The sequence below is a fragment of the Zalophus californianus genome, chromosome 6 (assembly GCF_009762305.2).
Source record: "Zalophus californianus isolate mZalCal1 chromosome 6, mZalCal1.pri.v2, whole genome shotgun sequence".
Lineage (NCBI taxonomy): Eukaryota > Metazoa > Chordata > Mammalia > Carnivora > Otariidae > Zalophus > Zalophus californianus.
In genome coordinates, this window is record NC_045600.1 from 70928880 (window position 1) to 70949725 (window position 20846).

General features: G+C 53.1%; 1 protein-coding gene across 3 annotated transcripts; it reads right to left on the bottom strand.

Moving 5' to 3' along the window:
* Window positions 1-2131: 2131 nt before the first annotated feature.
* NFATC4 (nuclear factor of activated T cells 4) lies at window positions 2132-14836 on the bottom strand. Of its 3 annotated transcripts, XM_027571976.1 has the most exons (12): window positions 14795-14836; window positions 13618-13677; window positions 13311-13445; window positions 8737-9835; window positions 7240-7402; window positions 6450-6649; window positions 5946-6118; window positions 5325-5465; window positions 4438-4493; window positions 4033-4159; window positions 3252-3833; window positions 2132-2504 (listed from the first exon to the last, which is right to left on the bottom strand). In XM_027571976.1, exons 4-12 carry the CDS (start codon window positions 9723-9725, stop codon window positions 2437-2439), a joined length of 2499 nt encoding a protein of 832 aa, XP_027427777.1. In that variant the 5' UTR covers window positions 9726-9835; window positions 13311-13445; window positions 13618-13677; window positions 14795-14836; the 3' UTR covers window positions 2132-2436. The 3 variants fall into 3 exon arrangements, with proteins under 3 accessions (XP_027427777.1, XP_027427776.1, XP_027427775.1); XM_027571975.1 differs by lacking the exons at window positions 13618-13677; window positions 14795-14836 and having other exon boundaries at window positions 13311-13537; XM_027571974.1 differs by lacking the exons at window positions 13311-13445; window positions 13618-13677; window positions 14795-14836 and adding an exon at window positions 10949-11319.
* Between the last annotated feature and the right edge of the window lie 6010 nt (window positions 14837-20846).

Here is a 20846-nt window from a genome sequence, read left to right on the forward strand (position 1 = left end):
CAGGGAGGCAGATGTCAGCTCGACCCCAGGAAGACTTTCATGGCAGATCTATTGGATCACTCCCAGTGTAAGGCCTGCCATCTGGAAGGGAAGCTCCCACTATCCTTGGATAACTCTAAATTCCCTGGCGTGGCTACAAGGCCCCTCAGAATCCAGCCCCTGCTTACTTCTCCAATCCTTCACAGTCGCCCATTTCCAGAACTTAGCCTGCACCCCCACCTAACAGAACCTCTCTGGCTCCTCCAAGATGCCAAGCCCTCCACCTGTTAGCCTTCCTTGCTTGCCTCTCTCCTCCAGGATTTGGCCCATTCTGGTAGCTCTGCCTAACCTGCCCGTCCCCTAATTCTGTCATCCTTAAGTTACTTCCCTCTAACCCCACAGCTGGATGACAGGTTCCTGATCTCTGCTCCTTTTATACCCCATATGAAAATTATTCACTGCCCCCCTCCAAGACCTGACATACTATCTGTACAAGAATTATTTACTGGGTGCCTGGGTGGCTCAGTGCCCGACTCTTGATTTTGGCTCAGGTTACAATCTCAGTCAGGGTTGTGAGATGGAGCCCCATGTCAGGCTCCGCATTTAGTGGGAGTCTGCTTGAGATTCTCTCCCTCTCCCTCTGCCCCTCCCCCTGCTCACACTCTAAATAAATAAATAAAATCTTCTTATTTTTAAAAAATATTTACTGAGTTGAACTGTTCGATTTTTTTTTTTTAAGAGACTGACTGAGCCAGCCAGGCGCCCTGAGGGTTATCTTTATTTTTTTTTATTATTTATTTATTTATTTATTTATTCATGAGAGAGAGAGAGAGAGAGAGAGAGAGAGAGGCAGAGGGAGAAGCAGCCTCCCAAGGAGCAGGGAGCCCGAGGTGAGACCCGAACCCAGGACTCCGGGATCATGACCTGAGCCGAAGGCAGACGCTCAACCATCTGAGCCACCCAGGCGCCCCTGAGGGTTATCTTTCAAAAGTAGCCAAAGCCCAGTGAGCTGATCATTTGATGTCAGTTGGGTTCATAAAAATTTGTATTCAGGAAGACAAAGGAAATTCATTTCAGAGCAGCAACCCAGATGGAAGGGGGTGGGGAGAAGGTATCACCCTGGTTTTCCAACCCTCCAATCCAGCTTCCGTCACACCTGCCCCTGAAAAAATAGGTACTTGCCAGGCCTGTCTGGACCCACTGGGCATAGAGAGGCCCCACCAACCTTAGGTGAGGCAAGTTTTTCAAGTACTAATTCCCTATCTTTTGAGTGTGGGCCCCTGCAGCCGGGCCTCACCAACTCAGCCTGGTGGTACTTAGTGCTTACTGTGTACCAGGCTCCAAGTGACCAGGGCAGACAAGGTCTGAGTCTCCCCAGCCCATTGGTTGGTCCCATAGCCTGTCAACTGGGGTAAACCAGGTTTCCAACCCTGGCCTATCAATGGTGACATGTGGGTGTCCCTGCAAGATAGACCAGGAGGTCATACAATGCCCTGAGCCAGGGCAAGTGGTGGTAGAGCTGCTGGGGAGCTGTTTGGTTTCCTAGCTTACCTCTGAAGCACAGATCTTTCCAGAATGTCTTCACAGTCCCCGGAGGTGGGAGAATCCAGTGTAGATGGATCCATGCCAGCCCTCCCTCACCCCCAACCCTACTCCAGGGAGATAAACCTCACTGGGGCCTGAGCCCCAGGGGTCAGGGTATCTGAAGGGGGCTGGGGACAGGAGCCCAGAAGTGTGGTTGTTCAACCTGCTAGTTGATTAGCTGTGTAACCTTGGACAAGCCCCCTTCCCTCTCTGAGCCTGGGATTCCTCCTTTATAAATGGAGGAAAGGGACTAGACTGGTGTTTCGGGACCTTGACTATGAATCAGAATGATCTGAGCAGCGGCAAGAGAAAGGAACTTGAAAACTCACAAATCCCTGGGCCCCATCCCAAAGCTCCTAAAGAATCTGAATTCCCATGGAGGACAGGCCTCCTCCAGCCCTGGCCCCCAACGTCACCCCAGCTGGGGAGCCTCTGGAGTCCCTCCAAACCTTCCCCAGCACCCGTCCACTGAGAAACTCTTTGGGAACAACCCCTAGGCCTCCTTGGACCAGGGCTAGAGTAAGCTGCCCCATCTCTCTCTCTCTCCAAAGACTTCTGGAGCCTGAAGCACTAGTCAGTGAGCAGTTTATTATCCATCAAGCTGTCCCCAGCCTCCCAGCAACCGTGTCCTGTACACAACTAGACACAGCCTTCACTCCCGTCTGTCCTCACTCCCGGCCTCGGACCCCACTCCCATCCTAGCCCTCCAAGGCAGCACCAGGCCCAAGGGCCACACCTCAGCTAGGGGCAGGGGAGAGGAGGCAAAAGCTGGAGAAAGAGGAGCTAGATCGGCCCCAAGCTTCTGGAACCAGCACCCCAGGAGGAAGGGAAAGTGGGCAAGGCTGGGGGGAGCTGGGGTTGCCAGGCGATGCTTCAGGCAGGAGGCTCTTCTCCGGGAGGTGCAGGGAAGCCACTCAGGTCTCGGCCAATGATCTCACTCACTGTAAAGGAGGGGCAGTTGAAAGATTGGGCTAGGGACTGGTCCCCTCCTTCTCCAGAGACCCCCAATCCATTCCAGGCAGGCCTCAGTCTAGGATTCCTCTAGGCTCCTCCTCTACTGGCTTCTCTTCCACTGGTCCTTAGTTTCCCCAAAATGTCTTGATACCTGGTCCCAATCCAATCTCGCTCAATTCCATCCACGTGGGCTCCCAGGCCCCCATCCCAGCCCTTTCCTGCCGGCTCGGCCTGCAACGTTAGGGCAGTGGCTGTCAGCAGCGCTGCGGGCGGGGGGTCGCCAGTGGGAGGAAGGAGACACAAAATACCAAGGCTCCTCACCACCAATCCTGACCACAGTCACCACGTGGAGGGGAAAGCTGAGGCAAGGGAAAACATGCTCAACTGGGACCTCTGCAAGCCCCTGCCCCTCTCTGAAATACAGTGTCTGAATCTGCAAATTGAGGGAGCTAGGCTGAATGATCTTGAAAGTGCTTCTAGCCCTGAGATTTTGTGAGCTGGGGCAGAGAGCAGAGGCGGAAGGGCGGGGCAGGTACTCCATGCACCCTCTGCAACTAAGTTTAACTGGATTCGGGCGGCCCCATGCACCAAGCGCTTGCCTCCCAAGACCCTCCGACTGGCCCTGAGGGACCGAGGACGCCCCATCTCTGGGAAGCCAAAGTCCAGCCCTCAGCAAACATGCAGAGCAAACTCTTGCGCACACTCACACTCACAGCCCCCAGTCGCACACCCACCTTCCTCCAGCGTGATACCCTGGATAGGGGCACTGTCTCGGAAGCCGCCGCCGTAGCCACCCCTGGATTTCTCCTGCTCCGGAGCCCCCTCCCCAGGGCCATAGCTTGGCCCTACCTCATTGTATCCCTCAGCAGATGGGGGGTGAACACCACTCTGGGGAGGGAAGGGGCCTTCCAGTGGTGGGGATGAAGGTAGTGGAGGCCGAAAGGGGGCTGGAGGGGGGAATGGCAGCCCCAAGGGAAATGGGGAGCCCCGTCCTCCATAGGGGTCACTAGGGAAGGGCCGGGGAAGGAAGGAGACTGGAGGTGGACGGGCACAACCGGTGGCACCCCCAGTCTCAGGAAACATCCGCAGGCCAGGTCTGTAGGATGGTGGGGGCCCCGTCTGGGGGTACAGAGGGGGTGTGCCATAGCTGAAGCCTTCTGAGAGGTAAGGAGTTTCATAAGCAGGGTCTTCATGGGGATAGGAGGGGTAAGGGGGCCTGGGTGGTGAGAAGTCCATGTCAGTGCCAAAGGGGGGGCCAGGTGCTGAAGGGAAGCCGCGGAGAGACGAGTCGGGTAAAGGCTCCTCCTTGAAGATCACTAGGTAGGAGGGAAAGCAGGAGGACACACTGGTGAGAGGGCTTGCTATCTCCCCACTGCACAGCCTCCAACCACCTCTCCATCCCCAGGCTTCAGCCGTGGCTTGGCCCCTCACGATGAGGGCCCTGCATCCCTCTGCCCCTGTCTCAGCTCTCCATAGCCCCACCCCACCCCCACCGTGGGCTGTCCTAGAGCGTACCAGGCAGGAACTTGAAACTCTGGGTAGGACTGCGCTTCCTCCGCCCATTGGAGACATAAAAGTAGACCTGGACTGGCCGGGACACCCGCTTGTTGTTGTACTCGGGGACAGTCAGGGTCAGCGTTACCTGGGGAACGGCACAGGATGAGGCGGGGAGACTTCAGGGACCCAGGCTCAGCCCAGCCCTCCCAAGGACCCAAGCTCCACCCCCTGGCTTTTTTTCATTTGCTTAACAGCAAAGTTCATTCCCTTGAGATGAACCTGCTTCTACGGTAGCCAGGCCGCCTCCTTCAGAAAAGAAAAGGTAGCTTCTGGACTCCATTTCCAAGGACAAGAGACAGATCTGTGAATTTCCTGACTTCTCCCGCCACCCCCCAGGGGTGGGTGCCCTAGTGACACGGGTACCTCGTTGCTCTGCAACCGGTTCACTGTGGCCTCCTCCTCCCATTGCAGCTTCCCATCTGTGCAGGAGGAACAGAGAGCTCCAGCCCAGCTCCAGGGCCCCTGCCCCCTGCCCGCTGCCATTTTCCCTCCTGCTAGAGCCAAGGCCAGACTCAGAAGTCCCCTACGGGGCCTGGCTCACAGAGGAGCCCACTGAGTGTTTATTCAATTGGATGGAAGAGGCAGCAAACTGAAACCAAGAGAAATGGCAGGGCCAGCCCAGGAACCAGAGAGAATTCATGATGGAGGCAACTCTTGAACCCCCCCACCCAGCTCCAAACATTCCCTCCCATGACAGTGCTGGGACGAAATTCAAGGTTAGGAAAGGGTCCTAGCTTGAAGGAAGACCACGAGACCCCAGTCTCAAGATCTAGAACCTCTGAACCTGCTTTGACATGGTCTCAGGGTGCTAAATTTGAGTGTAGGGGCTGGGGCTCTTGATGGGCAGGGTTAGGGGAGGCGGTGGTTTTACCCAGACCCCTCAGTCTCCCCTTCTCCAGCCCTGCAGCTGCCCTCAGGGCCCTCACAGGCTTTGTAATCACGGTTGTGCTACCAGGCCCATAACTCAGGAGGGTTTCAGGAACTCACCACCCCGAGACCAGGAGTCGCCTGCTCCACTGACTGAGCCAGCCAAGGACCTCCCCCCCCCACCCTCTTGAGCCTTTGAGATTGCTGTCACACCCACCTCCCCATGGGAAGCAGACAGGACAATGGGAAGGGCAGTCTCTCTGTTCCCTTTTACAGATGAGGAAATGGAGGCTCCACTTGCTAGCTTAGGGACAGCGCCAGAGATCTTTCATCTGCGCAGTCCAAACTCTTCCTGCCTGCCCCCCGCCCCCGTGGGTGCTCACCAGGGCCCCTCTCGATGAACACCACCTTGGAGTCTGGCAGGAAGTTGGAGCCAGTGAGCACTAGTTCCTCTCCTCCTCTCACGGAACAGGCACTGGGGCTGTACGCCTCTACCTGGGGCAGCTCCTGGGCCGAGCGCTGGGCTGCAGAGCAGGGCAGGAAAGAAGCTGGCTGGGCTGAGTACAAGCGGACAGGACCCTCTGCCCCCACCCTCCTTGGAATAACGGCCGCAGGACCCTGGAGGAGTCCTCCTCAGCAGCAAACACACAAGTAAATCAACGGTATCCCTGGGGTCACACAGACCAGGTAAGGAGCCCGGGCAGAGAGAGAGAGATGAACAAGGTCACCGAAGGCCAGAGGTACCCAAACAAGCACACAGAGCCACCCAGGGACAGATGGAGGCCGGGGCCACTCTAGTCCAGCCCAGAGACAGAGTCTGCAGCAGGGATAAATTAGAACACTGCCCCCACCCCCTCCAAAAGAGAATAAGTGCTGAGTCCCTTTCAGGGCTACCTAGGACAGACAGGACACAGGACACAACGCAGAAGAGATGGGAAGCCACACAGACACACAGAGAGTGAGTGGCAGGAGACACAGAGCCGGCTCAGGGCCTCTTTGCTCACAGCACTCAATGGGCACTGATGCTGTCTGCACCGAGGCGACCTTCCCGCTGCCCTGGGGCACGTGCACCCGGAACACGAGCCGCACTCGTGTGTTCTTGCGCCCAATGTCTGTCTCCCCCTTCCGAAGCTCGATGTCTGAATTCCGGAGCTTCAGGATTCCAGCACAGTCAATGCTGAAGGCAGAGAACGGAAGGCAAGCCCTCTCAGCTGAAACCAGAATAGTGATGCCCCCACAAGAGGGAAGCCCCCCACCCTTCATCCAAAGCCCTGAATGACTTCATCTGGGAGCCTTAAGGGTGGGGGGTGATTTTCTAATCAAAGGTGGTCTCTCCAATGTGCTCCCTAACCCCCAAAGTCCTCTTCTAGATCGTGAAAAGCCTGAAACCTGCTCCTAGGGGTGATGTCTAGCTCTTCTGGGAAGAGGAAGAGTGGGCCTAGCTTAGACCTCATGGAAAAGTTGGTCCTAAAGCCTGAAGACCAAGGGGAAGTGAAATGGGGACCTACTTGGCTGCCATGTTGTTCTCAGGAAGCAGGGTCATCTCCAACACTTTGGTACCACTGACGACAGCTTCATAGCTAGCCGTGGCCACCATCTTGCCCGTGATACGGTGCACCTGATAGAAGGCATGAGGCCGCAGGTTCCTTTCATCTGCAGTGCCAATGAACATCTGTAGAGTCAGTGGCTTCTCACTGTAGCCTAGGAGCTGGCAGAGGGAGAGAGAGGCCACCCAGTTGAAATCCCCACTGTCTCATCCTTCATCCATCCCTGGGTTTTCAGTCCACCAGGGGATGAGGACGGTGAAAGATAAAGGATATCCTGGAAAGGATTCCCCGGGGGGATTGGGTACCAGCTGTGGAGAAAACGTGGCCTGGAGTTCACAGTGCTATTCTTGGAATAAGGCCCAAACTGGGCTGGGCAAAGGGGAAAATCTTCCAAGAGAGACTGGCCCAACTCAACAGACAACCTAACTCCCAGTGAACTTTGGCCTCAGCCTAACCCCTCCCCCACATCTGGCACACCACCATTTTCCAGAGTAGACATGAGGCTGGTGTCCCATGGGAAGAATGGAGGGGGGGCAGGGTGGAGGGACAGAGAAATAGAAAGTATATCCGGGTCCTTGAAGTACACCCTTCCTCCCCTAACTCCAGCCCCTCCCCCAGCCTGCCTGCAGGGTCAATGCTGAGAGGGAGTGTGGGAAAGGGCAGTGCCATGGGTCGGCACAGCTGGAGCCCATCTGCAGGGATCTGGGACTGGAGAAGAGAAAGGCTATCAGGCCTGCCCTCTGCCCCTTACCTTGACTACAGGGTGACCACCAGGGGCGGCTTTGACAGCCCCTCGGCTGCCCTCAGTCTCATAGTGGGCCCGGTGGTGGGCTCTAGGCTGCACCTCGATCCTCAGCTCCAGCTGCTCATACTGGCTGGGCAGAGGCCAGTCCAGCGGGGGTAGGGCAGAGGTCCTGGAGAGGAGAGAAGAGCAGTGATCATCTGCAGCCTCAGACGCCAGTCAGAGAAGCACTGGGCCCAGCTCCCTGGGATGTGAGGGAGGAGGGGGCGTGGGTATGGGAGAAAGGAAATCACAGCAGAAATAAGACAGTCCAAAAGCCCAGAAGCAAGGGGAAATAGGAGACACCCCTCTCAGAGCCCCTTGAGATGAGAGTGTGGAAAATGGCCCCAGGCCTGAGACTCCCTTCTTTCCAGCTCTGAGCACAGGGTTTGGGGTGGCAAGGGTTCATTCACCTGGATACAGAGGTGAACCTAGACCTAATCATAATCCCCAGACCTGGATGGGAAGAGTCAAGTAAAGGAATACCACTTCAGACCAGAAAAGTCCTCAGAGGTTCACCCCTTTGTTTTTCAAATAAGGAAATTGAGGCCCCAGGGGAGGAGAATACAGCAGGCCAAGCAAGCCAGTGACTGACAGAAGCCAGGACTGTTTCCAGCACCTTTTCCTCTAGTTGGGGGCGGACAGGTCAGGTCCAGAAAGCTGGGGGTTACAGATGGGCAATTTTCCTGTATTGAGCTCGAAGATATCCTCCAGGTGGTGGCTGGCAATGTCTGGAGACAATTTGGGGAGTCCCAACTAGGGGAGAGGGGGCCACTAGCATCTAGTGGCTAGAGGCCAGGGATGCTGCTAAGTCATCCTACGGTGCCCACCACAGCCCCATACGACCCTGGCCTACAGGAACCCAGGGGAACAGGCATTAAGGTTTCTTTCCCCGGATGGAGCCAGCTCAATCTGACATCCCCAGATTTAGGATTATTGAGAGTGAAAGGGGTGGAAGAACTATAAGCCCCGCTTGTTTTAATGTGAATTCTTTAACTTACAAGCTATTTTATTCAAATTAGCAGCTACACTTTTAATCAATAAGTCAGGGTCCTAGAAATTAAGTGAGAGAAGAGAGACTTCCTGCTACCCAGTGCAGGGCTGAAATCCAGCCAGGCTTATGCCCAGCCAGTGCCAGCACAGAGCTGGGGGTGGGGGACACCCTAGGGGCACTCCTTCTTTACCTAAGTGGTCCTCCTGGGGGGGTAGGGAGGTTCTTCCTTATTTGTCCACAGGGAGTGATTGTCCTTTTGTAAATCACGTCTGGAGGGGGTGGGGTTTGGGTTTGGTTTGGTTTTATAATTCTCCCCAAAACTGGGTAGATGGCAGCCATCAAGCTGGTCGCAGATTCTCTTTTGAAATGCCAAGGGCAGAGAACCAGGACCTTTCTTCAAACCCATCCCCTGACCTTCCTGCTCCCTCAGTGGGATGGCTGGAGACACAGGTGGGGCTAGGCACAATCCTCACCTGAAGATGGGGCTGTGTCCCCCAATCCGGGCCTTGGACCAAGCCAGCGGGGAAGGCACTGCCAGGTAGTCCATGCCGGCCACCTCCTTCCGAGGCCCCCCGGGGGGCGCTGCAGTCTCCTCAGCTCCTGCCTGCAGCTTCCCATTGCACGGGGCAGGCTCCTCAGACCGAGGCAGGGCCACGGCCTGCTCGCTGGAAGTCCGCCGGGTCTTCTGCGGGATGCTCTCCGCCGGTGGGGCTCCCACGTAGTCGAAAGGGCCGGGGGAGCCAGGGTCCCGGGCCAGAGGCAATGGGGGTGGTGGCGGTGGCTCGGGCCCCTCCTCCCCTAGGCTGCCACGGCGGGACAGAGCTGGGGAGGCCGAAGACGGGGTTCCCGAGCTGGAATAGCGCCTTTTGCCACATGGAGAGGCGGGCCGTGGGGAGGCTGGGGTGGGCCCAGGAGCGCTGAGGAGTAGCCAGCTATCCTCCGGCCCCCGGCCGCCTCCGGGGCTCGGACCATACAGGTTCCAGGGATCGTCGGGGGTCCACGGCCTAGGGGAGGCCCGGGGCGAGGGCAAGGGGGAGCCCAGGCCAAACCGCGAGGCTGCCTCGTTGAGCTCGGACTCCACCTCGTCACAGGCTGCATACAGGGCTGCCTCGTCTGAAGCATCGGAGAAGAAGCTCCACGAGGACAGGCTGCTGCTGCCGGGGCTGGGGCTGAAGAAGGGGCCCCCGCCCTGGCCGCCTGTCTCTCGGTAGCCCCCAAAACCTTCTGGCGGCGGGTAATCCCTGGGGGAGCCGTCCCCCCAGGTATCGGGGTTGTCCTCCAGCGCAGCCGGCGGGTCAGGCGGGGGAGAGATGGAGGTGATGCGGATGCTGGGGCATTCAAGAACACGGCCTCCCCCAGCCCCCCCGGAAGCCCCTCCCGGGCCCCCCAGCCTCACTGACCGGGCGGGCTGGCTCTCCCAAGTGCCAGGTGAGGGGGCCGGGCGGGGTGGTGGCGAATGCATGCCAGGCCGAGGGGGTGGAGGCCGGGGAATGCCAATAGGGGCAGCGCCATAGGGAGGGGGCTCCCCCAGGGCCAGACGGCAGCATGGCGGGGCGTCCTCTGAGTCCAGTTCTGTCAAAATGGGAAGGGAGGGGGACAGAGAGAGGGATGCCACAGGAGATGGGGACAAAGAGAAGCAGGTGATATGTCTGGGTCCCTTGAGTGGCCAGCCCTCCGAGTCCTGTATGCCACCCCCTCCTCAGCATAAGGTGGGGGGGGGGGTCCCTGAGGTGCCCTTCAGAGCCTCGAAGACAAAAGCAAAGTTGGACCTCAGAAGGTGGAGTACACAGATCCAGACGTCCCAGGCCTTTTCCCACTCGGAGAACCTGACACTCCTGAGCCCCTGGCCCTGGGACCTGGGGTACCAGACGGGGCGGGTCTTAAGGTGAGGGAGGCGACTGAAGAGGGGCTGGAGCTGGGCCTGGAGGCGTGTTTAGGGAGGCGCTGGGCTGGGCTGGGGGCGACTCACACATGAACCCAATTAGCAGCGGTTCCCAAACCCCCAAACGGTGCTGGCAGGAGCCCCAGTTGCCATCGCAACGGTGGCCAAGGGTGGGGGGGCGCCGGGGCTGTGGCGACAAGGGGAGGTGGCTCCTCCCTCGCTCCCCCCAGCTGGGGACGGGGGTGCAGCGGAGGGGATGCTGCGTGCCGGGCCCGAGCCCGGCCGCGGGAGGGGGACGCGGGCAGCGCGGATTCCGTGAGAGCGGCCGCCGCCGCCCCCGGCTCAGTCCCCGCCATCTGCCTCTCATTGCGGCCGGCGGAGGAGGGGGAGGGGCGCCCTAGCGGGGCCCGAGAGCTCCCCCAGGCCCCGGCGTCGGGTCCGCGGGCCCAGGGCCGGGTCCGCCAAGCCGCACGGTCCAGAGACCCCCCCCGTCCCCTGGCGGCGCCCGGGGCTCTCGGGGCCGCTCTTCCCGCCCGCCCCCCATCCCAGTGACAGACGGCCCAGCCGAGAGGCGGCGCGCAGCCAACGGCACCCCCGCCCCCACCCCAATCACGACCTAAAAAGGAGAAAGTGGTGCCCGGCCCCCAGCCTCACCTCCGCAGACCCCCGTGCCCTGCGACTCCCCTCCACCTCTGAGCCCCTCATCCTCCACCCCAGGCTCGCTGCCCTAAAATCCCCAGACTCGGGATCCCCGGGCCCTTTCCTTCACTGACCCCAAGACCCCTTCCCAGCCCCGCACTAACCTTCCCCCGACCCCCCCGCGCCCAGCGGGGGAGTCTCCTTTTCCTCCCCGAACACCAGCTTAAATTCCAGCTCCTCATCCTCGCAGCTTGCGGCCCCCATGGAGCCGGCCAGAGCCCCCAGGTCCCGGTCTGGGTGGGAGGGGGGGAGCTCAGGAAGCTGCCGTATCTTCACCCGTGGCTCCCTCCCTCCCCTCCTCTGAGACGCCCCCTCCTCCGCCGCTGCCTCCTCCCTCCGGACGCCCCCTCGTTATTATAGAAACTTTTCCAAACTTTTTTCCCCAAACTTCTTCAAAGCGCCCCCCCCCAGCCTGTCCCTGATTGGCTGCCCGGGATGCTCCAGCCCCTCCTCCAGGGATGAGATGGGAAAACCACGCGCCCCTCGTCCTCCCCCACCCTCCCTCCCTCTGTCCTCTCTTCAGTCCCTCCCCCTCAAAAAAAAAAAAAAAAAAGAACAAAACTGAATTGGAAAAACGCTCCCTCAAGCGTGGTGCAACCTTACTGAAGCTTATTGGCCCGCACTCGTGACAATCATATCCCGCAGGGAGCACTACCACCACATAACCCCCCAATTTAGTCTAAGTTCGGGGGCTCCGGGTCCGAGCGCCTTAAAGCGGATACGTCCTGGGCCTATAGTGTGGAGAGCCCAGGGAGATCTTTTCTTAAGTTCTGAAGAGTTGTGCAGCCTGCAACTCTCAAGGAAGGACACCTCTCCTCCCCTTTCCATCCAAGCCTTGACACCCAGCGGCCTCTGGGGTTCAGAGTGGCTACAGGCTGCTCTGAAAAGGAAAAGGTCATCGCTCCCCTGAAGCCGCCTTGCCTGGGCTTTCTGGAAGCCCAACCGAGTCAGCCCTCTCAGCCACCGTCTCTCCCCAACCCTCAAAGGTGAAGAATATTTAGGCGTCTTGGGGAACTGTTCAAAGGTCCATAGCCCCTGACTGGGCGGTGATCCAGGCCGGGCTTTACCGCTGCCCTAGTCCCAGCCACCCAGAGGGGCCATTAATTAGCCTCCACGGGAAGTCGGCTCCCTCCTCGCTAGAACTGTAGTCTGGAATGAATCTCTGATCCGATAGCATCCCGCTCCGACTAGCTTGAAAAATCCTAGCCAGGTTTTCTAAGAGCCCGGAGCCCGGCGACCTTGTGGGCCCCAGGGTTGGACACCTGTCACCTGGGCGGGGGGAGGAAGGAAGACTCGGACTGGAGTTTCCAGGAAGGGCAGGCATGGGGAGGAGGGGCTGTTGGCGTGAGAGGGAATTAGATAGGAGATTCTTGACTCGGAAGGCGGACCGGGGTGTGGGAGGTACCATTTCTCCCCCCATCACCAGCACCGAAGGTATACTTCAGACCTCTCTAACAGGCCGCAGCGACCTTTAATCTAAATCCCTCCAGCTCAGGGCTGCGCCCCCTGCGGCGCCCCAGCCCCGCACCTAAAGGGTTAAGCTACGGCCCTCGGGTCAGACGTTTACAAACACTCGGGAGCCGGGCGGGGACCGCGCCCGTTACTCTAATGAGAAACAGGCTCTGCGGGGCAGAGGGGAAGAGGGGAGGGCTGGCCCGGCGGGCCGGAGCTCCGCCGCGGCCGAGGCGGCTCCCCTCCCTTCCCTCCCTTCCCTCCCGTCCTCCCGCTGGCCCGCCCTGGGGACCCCCCCAGCCCCCGGGGACCCCAGTGACGTGCGGAGCTGCTCCGGCTCGGAGCCCAAGACCGCGACGCTGGAGGGGCGGGGATAAGAGGCCAGGCCGGCGGGGAGAGAAGAATGTCCCGGGGCCGAGCGGGGAGGCGGCCTGGTTTGATTATTCCTTTTTTTCCCCCCGCCTTTGGTTGGTCTCCTCAGGTTACATTTCCCTTCCAGCTTCATCTCGGAAATAAAGGAAGGAGAGACCCACGGGGAGGGAGAGCGAGGAACACCCTTGAGACCCGCGACCAGCCTCCACCTGGGGGGGGGGGGGGCGGTGCAGAGGGAGGAGGGAAGCGGAGGCTAGATGGGCACGGGTAGAGACCCCAGTCCGGCCCCCTGATTGCCCACACGCCACCCCCACGCCCCCCTCCGCTGTACAAGCAGACGCGCACATTCTTTTCAAATGTCATATTTCCTTTGATCCTGGGCAGCGTTTCTCTATGTGTCTAGCTCAGCAACTGCCCAGCCAGCCACCTCCCCCTCTCATCCCCCCCTTTGTATATTTTCCTGGAGAACCCTCCCCTCCTCCAAGCATCTGGAAGGCCCTGAGGGCTGGCGTCGGCGCACATTCCCCTGGCGACTCGGGCCTCGCCTCCCAGTGACTCAATTTCCCCTCTGCCGGTTTCGGGGGGAGGGTGGGGAACAGAGGGGAAGAGTGGAGAGTTTTTGAGCGCAAAAGTGGTACGAACGAGACTGAAGACTGCTCAGAGTGCCAAGCTTCTCTCCGGGGAAGTGGAGGGGGACGGCCCCTGGAGTCTGAAAACCCTCCGATCCGTCTGGGCTGCGGCAGAGGGATGGAATTTATGACTTCTGCCATGTCCTGCCTGTGGAAGAAGAGGTATTTGTAGGTTTAGATTGCCCTACACTTCCGCTCCCCGGCGACCACAAAGACCCAGCCGCCCTCCCTTCGGGTCCCAGGTTTCTCGCCCGCCTAGCCTTTGTTCTCGCTCCGCTGCCCCCTAGCGGGCAAACCTGAGCACAGCTCGGCTGTCTTACCTTGCGTTGGTGGAGCGTTTTGCCTTCTGCTCTGCACTTTCCCAGGCTTGATTCAGTGGCCTTGGAGAGGGACGATATCGTTTTGGGGGGGTTTTGTTTTGTTTTGTTTTGTTTTGTTTTGTTTTGTTTTGTTTTGTTTTGTTTTGTTTTGTTTTGTTTTTAATTACACAGATACATTCTCCTTGTAAACGACTCAAGCCATACAAAATTATATAGTAAACCGTGATAGTCCACTATTTTGTATACATTTATTAGCATATATGTACACACACTTGCTCTTTTCAGGAACATGAGACCATTGCTACAAGCACTTTTCTTGACTTGCTTTTTTTTTTCTCTCTGTTAATAAATGGCTTTAAGATCTTTTCCTGTCAGTACACGTGCATCTGAAAACGGTGATAAACATTCCCATCTCTTCAAGGGAGGTTAGTGACACAGCTAGGTCTGTGGGTCCTTTACCAGTGCTAACTCCTCCATTCATGCCATATCTTACATAGGAATCAGTCTTAGCCTGGGCTTCCCCAAAAAGCTGAGCCTGAGACAAGAACGACATGTAGGCAGCTTACTGTGGAAAGCAATCCCAAGAGAAAAGCCAGTGGGGAATGGGAAGAGAGAAACCAGGAAGGCAGGCCCAAGGATGTGGTACTCAGCTGGTCACTGTCTGAGCAACTGGAACATTGTCCCACTGGAACCTTCTGTGAGCCATATAGAATGTGATTCAAGAGACATAGAGAGGAGTGGCTCAGTCGGTTAAGTGTCTGCCTTCGACTCAGGTCATGGTCCTGGGTTCCCGGGATTGAGCCCCACGTAGTTATCATCCTCAGGCTCCCTGCTCCTTGGGGAGTCTGCTTCTCCCTCTCCTTCTGCCCCTCCCCCTGCTCCTCCTCTCTCACTCACTCTCTCAAATTTTTTTTTAATATTTTCTTTATTTGACAGAGAGAGACAGAGCGAGAGAGGGAACACAAGCAGGGGGCGTGGGAGAGGGAGAAGCAGGTTTCCCACCGAGAAGGGAGCCCGACGCGGGGCTCAATCCCAGGTCCCGGGATCATGACCCAAGCCGAAGGCAGCCACTTAACTGACTGAGCCACCCAGGTGCCCCTCAAATAATTTTTTAAAAAATCAAAAAAATATATATAAAAAGAGACATAGAGAGGAATATTTATCCACTCACTCTTACCCCCAGTGGTCAAAAGTTGCCCCTTGAGTGTTCATCCCCTCACTCTTCCAGGTTTACACAAGTGTCAGGAATGGCAGATGCCCCACAAGGCTGCGGCAAAGGAGTCCCTGGGCAAGGGCAAAGAAAGGAGCTGTAGTTGGGAGCAGATACTGTCGGGTGACACCTGCAAGCAGCTGGTTGCCATAGTAACAGCTAGAGTAAAAAATGGATGGAGAGTATATGAGGCAGCTAGGATGTGTCCTGTACAAGATCATCCATTCATTCAGACAAAAAATATGTACCGAAGCACCCATATGTTCAGAGGCAGTTCTAGGCATTGGGTACCTATACTTATAAACTGAGCCCCCAAGAATTGCCAGTTATTATCAAGTTGGAAATATATTTCTTCCATGACATCTCCCTCTTCTTTGCCCTTGTAACTGTAGAAAAGCATCAGTTTTATTCATGCGATATCTATCTACTTCCTTTCTATTCCCTTCATTGCCATCCCAATTTAGCCCTTGATTTTTTTCTAATTTAGACTCTCAATAACAGCATCTAACATCAACCTTACACATTTGACAACTGAAGTATATATATCATTTTTAAAGCCTATCTCTTCTGTAACAAAAAATTATTTTCAGTATTAATCATGATATGAAACACAATCATGGCCAGAAAAGAAATATAGTAGAGTACACATTTTCTTTTATTGACCTAATATGCTCATAGTAATGCCAGTACGAGACGCCAGTAATGCACATATATAACACACACATATATAGGTGTGTGTGTGTGTGTGTGTGTGTGTGCATGTTATCGTACAAGAAAGGAAAAAACCAATGGGTTAATAATTGTAATTATATACATATACTTTTTATTTTAAATAAAAAGGAAAAACATTTACATATTGGTCTAAGAATAAATTATAACATTATAATTTCTGTTCCAGGTCTTAATTTTTGCAAATTTGTCAATGACTTTGTAAAAATTGATCTTCCCATACAGACAAAAGAGCCAGATTTGTACATCTATCTCACTCAATGGTTGATCAAAGAAAACTTTTTAATAATGTTAAATGTTGGGGCACCTGGGTGGCTCAGTCAGTTAAGCATCTGCCTTCAGCTCAGGTCATGATCCCAGGGTCCTGGGATGGAGCCAGCTTCTCCCTTTCCCTCTATCCCTCCCCCCTGCTTGTGCACTTGCTCTACCTCAAATAAAAATAAAATCTTTAAAAATTTTTTTAAAAATAATTTTAAACATTTTTGAGATATAACTCATATACCATAAAAGTCATTCTTTGAAAGCATACAACTCAGTAGATTTTAGTATATTCACAAAATTGTGCAACCTCACCATATATATCTAATTCCAGGACATTTTCATCACCCCAAAAAGGGTGATTAGTAGTCATTCTCCATTCTCCCATTCCCCTAACTACTGGAAACCACTAACCAACTTTCTGTCTCCATAGATTTGTCTATTCTGGACATTTCATATAAATATAATATGTCAACTTTTGTGCCTGTCTTCTTTCACTTTGCATAATGTTCTCAAGGTTCATCCATGCCATAGGAATCAGTATGTCATTCTTTTTTATGACTATCCATTTTAATTTTGAAATTTTTCTTTACACAAAGCAACATATATATAGTCAGAAAAAAACTGTTGCATTGCTTATTATTAAACCCTTTTATTAGTATATAACTTTTCACATGTTTACATCTTATCTCCCAATTAGATAATATATACCTGAAAGGAGCTACTAAGTTTGGGGGTGATTTGTTACATATTGTTTGCTCAAGCTTGAGGTCCAGTAGCTAGGTGATGAGATCTGGGCCCTTGCACCTGAGCTTGGTGCCATGATGGATTAGACTTGAAGATTTTTTTTTTTAAGATTTATCTATTTATTTGACAGAGAGAGACACAGCGAGAGAAGGAACACAAGCAGGGGGAGTGGGAGAGAGAGAAGCAAGCTTCCTGCTGAGCAGGGAGCCCGACACGGGGCTTGATCCCAGGACCCTGAGATCATGACCTGAGCTGAAGGCAGACGCTTAACGACTGAGCCACCCAGGCGCCCAAAGATTTTTATTTATTTTTTTGTCAGAGAGAGAGAGAGAGAGAGGGAACACAAGCAGGGGGAGTGGCAGAGAGAGGGAGAAGCAGGCTCCCCGCGGAGCAGGGAGCCCAATGCGGAGCTCAATCCCAAGACTCTGAGATCATGACCTGAGCCGAAGGCAGACGCTTAACCGACTGAGCCACCCAGGCGTCCTAGACTTGAAGATTTTAAGGGGAAGGGATGACTATGGGAGGGATGTGAATTGCTATGACCAACAGGCAGACTGTGACAGATTTAATTTTCCAGAGATATATGTGTTTAATCCCATTCAACATACCCTTCTTACAGTGTAACTCCTAGTCCTTCCACCCAGAGATGAGAGGTCTATGTTCTCCCCCTTGATTCTGACCAGGTGCTGGTAACTGCCTTGACCAATGGCATACAATAACTTTCAAGACTAGATCATAGGGGCGCCTGGGTGGCTCAGTCGTTGAGCGTCTGCCTTCCGCTCAGGTCATGATCCCAGGGTCCTGGGATCGAGCCCCGCATCGGGCTCCCTGCTCAGCAGGAAGCCTGCTTCTCCCCCTCCCACTCCCCCTGCTTGTGTTTCCTCTCTCGCTGTGTCTCTCTCTGTCAAATAAATAAAATCTTTAAAAAAAAAAAAGACTAGGTCATAAAAAGAATATAGGTTCTGTCTGGAACTTGATGGCTCGCTTGTGCTCGCTCTCTCTCTCTATCAGTACTTGCCATGTTGCCATTAGTATGGCAGCTCCACAACTATCTGGCTTCCAAGCTCCTTCCATCTTGCTATTCCACCATCCCTAGCATTCCACTTCATGGAAGACCCATAAAGAATCCAGCTCAAGGTCCAGCCATCATGACCATATCTAAACCAAGAACAAAAAAGAAGAGCAGAAGAATACACACCCTCTCCATCCCCGTACCATTTATATTTACTTCCAATTGGCCAGAATTTAGTCATATGACCACATATATAGCTATAAGCGAGGCTGGGAAATGTGTTTATTCCAAGTGGACATACGTCTAGCTAAAAATGTCATGTTCTACTACTAAGGAAAATGGGGAGAAAGACTCCTGGAGCCAATTAGCAGCCTCTGCAAACTAGAGAAATGGGAGTTGGGGATTATCCATAAATTCCAATTACATACATAGTCTCTTTCCTCTAATACAGGATATTTTCCTGACTTACTACATAATTATCCTCATTATGTATTACACAGAACAAATCAAGTTCATTTTATAGCTAAGAAGAAACAGCTTAATGAGATTTATGGTGATCCTCTTTAAGGGATGCAGTCCATGATGTCTAAAGCAAGAGTCCTCTCTCTGTAACCAGGGACACTATTCTCTCAAGTCTCAGCAAGACCTATGCTTCTCCTGAATTATCATGCAAAAGGCAAAACCATAGAGACATTTAAAATGGCAGATGCTGAGCTTTTTGTGGGCTAAGCATTCACAATATACATTATACATTCACAATGTACATTATAGACCAATTTGCAATCAATTTGGTTCAATCTAAAATTATGTTCTGTCAGGACTCTTAACTATAGAGAACAAACCAAGGGTTGATGGAGGGAGGTGGGTAGGGAGATGGGCTAGATGGGTGATGGGTATTAAGGAGGGCACTTGTGATGAGCACTGGGTGTTATATGTAAGTGATGAATCACTAACTTCTCCTGAAACCAATACTACACTATATGTTAACTAACTTGAATTTAAATAAAATCTTGGGACAACCCTGTCAGGACCCCTCTCACTCTTGAGAGCTTTTTCTGTATCTTCACTTAATAAACTTCTATCACTTTACTCACAAAAATAAATAAATAAATAATAAATAAATAAATAAAATCTTGGAAGTATAAATAAATAAATGCAAAAATCTTGTTACCATAAAAAAATTTTTTTAAATAAAATTATGGAGCACCTGGGTGGCTCAGTCAGTTGGGCATCTGCCTTCGGGTCCTGGGATCGAGCTCTGCATCGGGCTCCCTGCTCGGTGGGGAAGTCTGCTTCTCCCTCTCCGTCTGCCTCTCCACCTGCTCATGCTTTCTCTCACTTTCTCTTTCTCTCTCTCTCAAATAAAAAAATAAAATGTTAAAAAAACAAATAAAATTATGTTCTGCCATTTTTAATAAATTCATGATCATACACATTAAATTTCATGATCACATAGAATTCCCCAGATTTTGCCTTAGAAATTTCCTGCAGCTCCTTCTGAATATCATTCTTATTTACTTTGACATGTTATTGTTTCTCACCCTCTGATTCATCCTGGTCACAGGAAAGGAAGTGAGGTATGGGGTGCAAAATAGTAAAGCACTCTCCCTTCTGCAAGAGGGACACAATGAAAAAACATTTCAAAGAAGACTATGGGACTGGGTTTTCCCAAGACTCCTAGTTCTTTTCTTATGTCCATATTGGGGGGGGTAGATTTTTTTTATTTTTAAGTAATCTCTACACCCAACATGGGGCTCGAACTCACAACCCCGAGATTAAGAGTCGCATGCTCCACCAACTCAGCCAGCCAGGAGCACCTCTTGTGTCCGTATTTGGATTGTCAAGATCTTGATCTTTTTCCAGATCATTATTCTTACCTTCACTGCAGAATCCCCCGCCCCTTTTTTTTAAAGTAGGCTCCACACCCAGCACGGAGCCCAAACAGGGCGCTCCAACTCACAACCGTGAGATCAAGATCTGTGCAGAGATCAAGCTCTGAGCAGAGATCAAGAGTTGGACCTTTGGGGTGCCTGGGTGGCTCAGTTGGTTAAGCGACTGCCTTCGGCTCAGGTCATGACCCTGGAGTCCCAGGATCGAGTCCTGCATCGGGCTCCCTGCTCAGCAGGGAGTCTGCTTCTCCCTCTGCCCCTGCCCCCTCATGTGCTCTCTCTCTCTCTCTCTCTCTCTCTCTCTCTCTCTCATTCTCTCTCTCAAATAAATAAATAAAATCTTAAAAAAAAAAGAGTTGGACCTTCAATCAACTGAACCACCCAGACACCCCAATCACTGCAGAATCCTGATAAGGTTGCAAATTTATCTGCAGTTCAACGGCATGCAAGATCAGTTTCAGCATTCAGTTTATATCTGACATCTACAGAGAAAGATGCATGCAACTGTGCTATATTGTCTTCTGCGCTTTCAGATTGATAATTCTGTGTTCTAAGATTTTTTATTCTTCCACCTTTAGCTATCCAATACCATTGGAAGCAAAACCAAGCCTTAAAATTCCAGATCCCTCATTACCTTTAACTTGTTCTATAGGAACTGTTACCTGGTCCCTTAGAATCTCATCTAGCTTGCTTTGCTAGAATATGGAAGGAGTCTCATTTCCTTTTGCTCAATCTTTACTCCATATCCAAGTGCATATGTCCCACATATTCTCTGCATACAATCCTACCGACTAGTGAAAAGGCTTATTGAACAATCATTCAATTCACTGTCATGGAGATATCATATTGAGGTTAAGTGCTCTTTGTACTTTGACCTGGTGACTAATACATGGTATTGTTTATCCAATACTGGAATAGATGGTTCATGAGAAACAAGATGTGGTAGACAGAATAATGGTCCCCAATTATGAAGTAAGAGTCTGAGAAAAAAATTTCAGCAGTCTTACTGTACTGAGAAAACAAAAATTGGAGTTCAAGACCTGTCAAGAAGGAGGACCCTGATTAAAACCCCAGGATTTCAGTTAGGGCCCCTGAAGAACTTATACCCTCAGACTAAAGCTGTATCAGTAAGGGTTCTATCGGGAGACAGAAATCACACAAGAATTTGAACCAGGACAGTTTAATGTAAAATTTCGACTATAATAGGGTATTAGAGTACTGAGCAATTGGCTGGTAAGAAGAAAAGAGAGCTCTAAAGAAGACAGGAGTAACAGATACAGGGAAGAGCCACTATCTCTAGGGCTGGAATAAAATGTCAAGGAAGACCACCACCTTGCCCCAAACTCCCAGGGCTGAGATCCAGACCTGACGTAAGAGAACTATG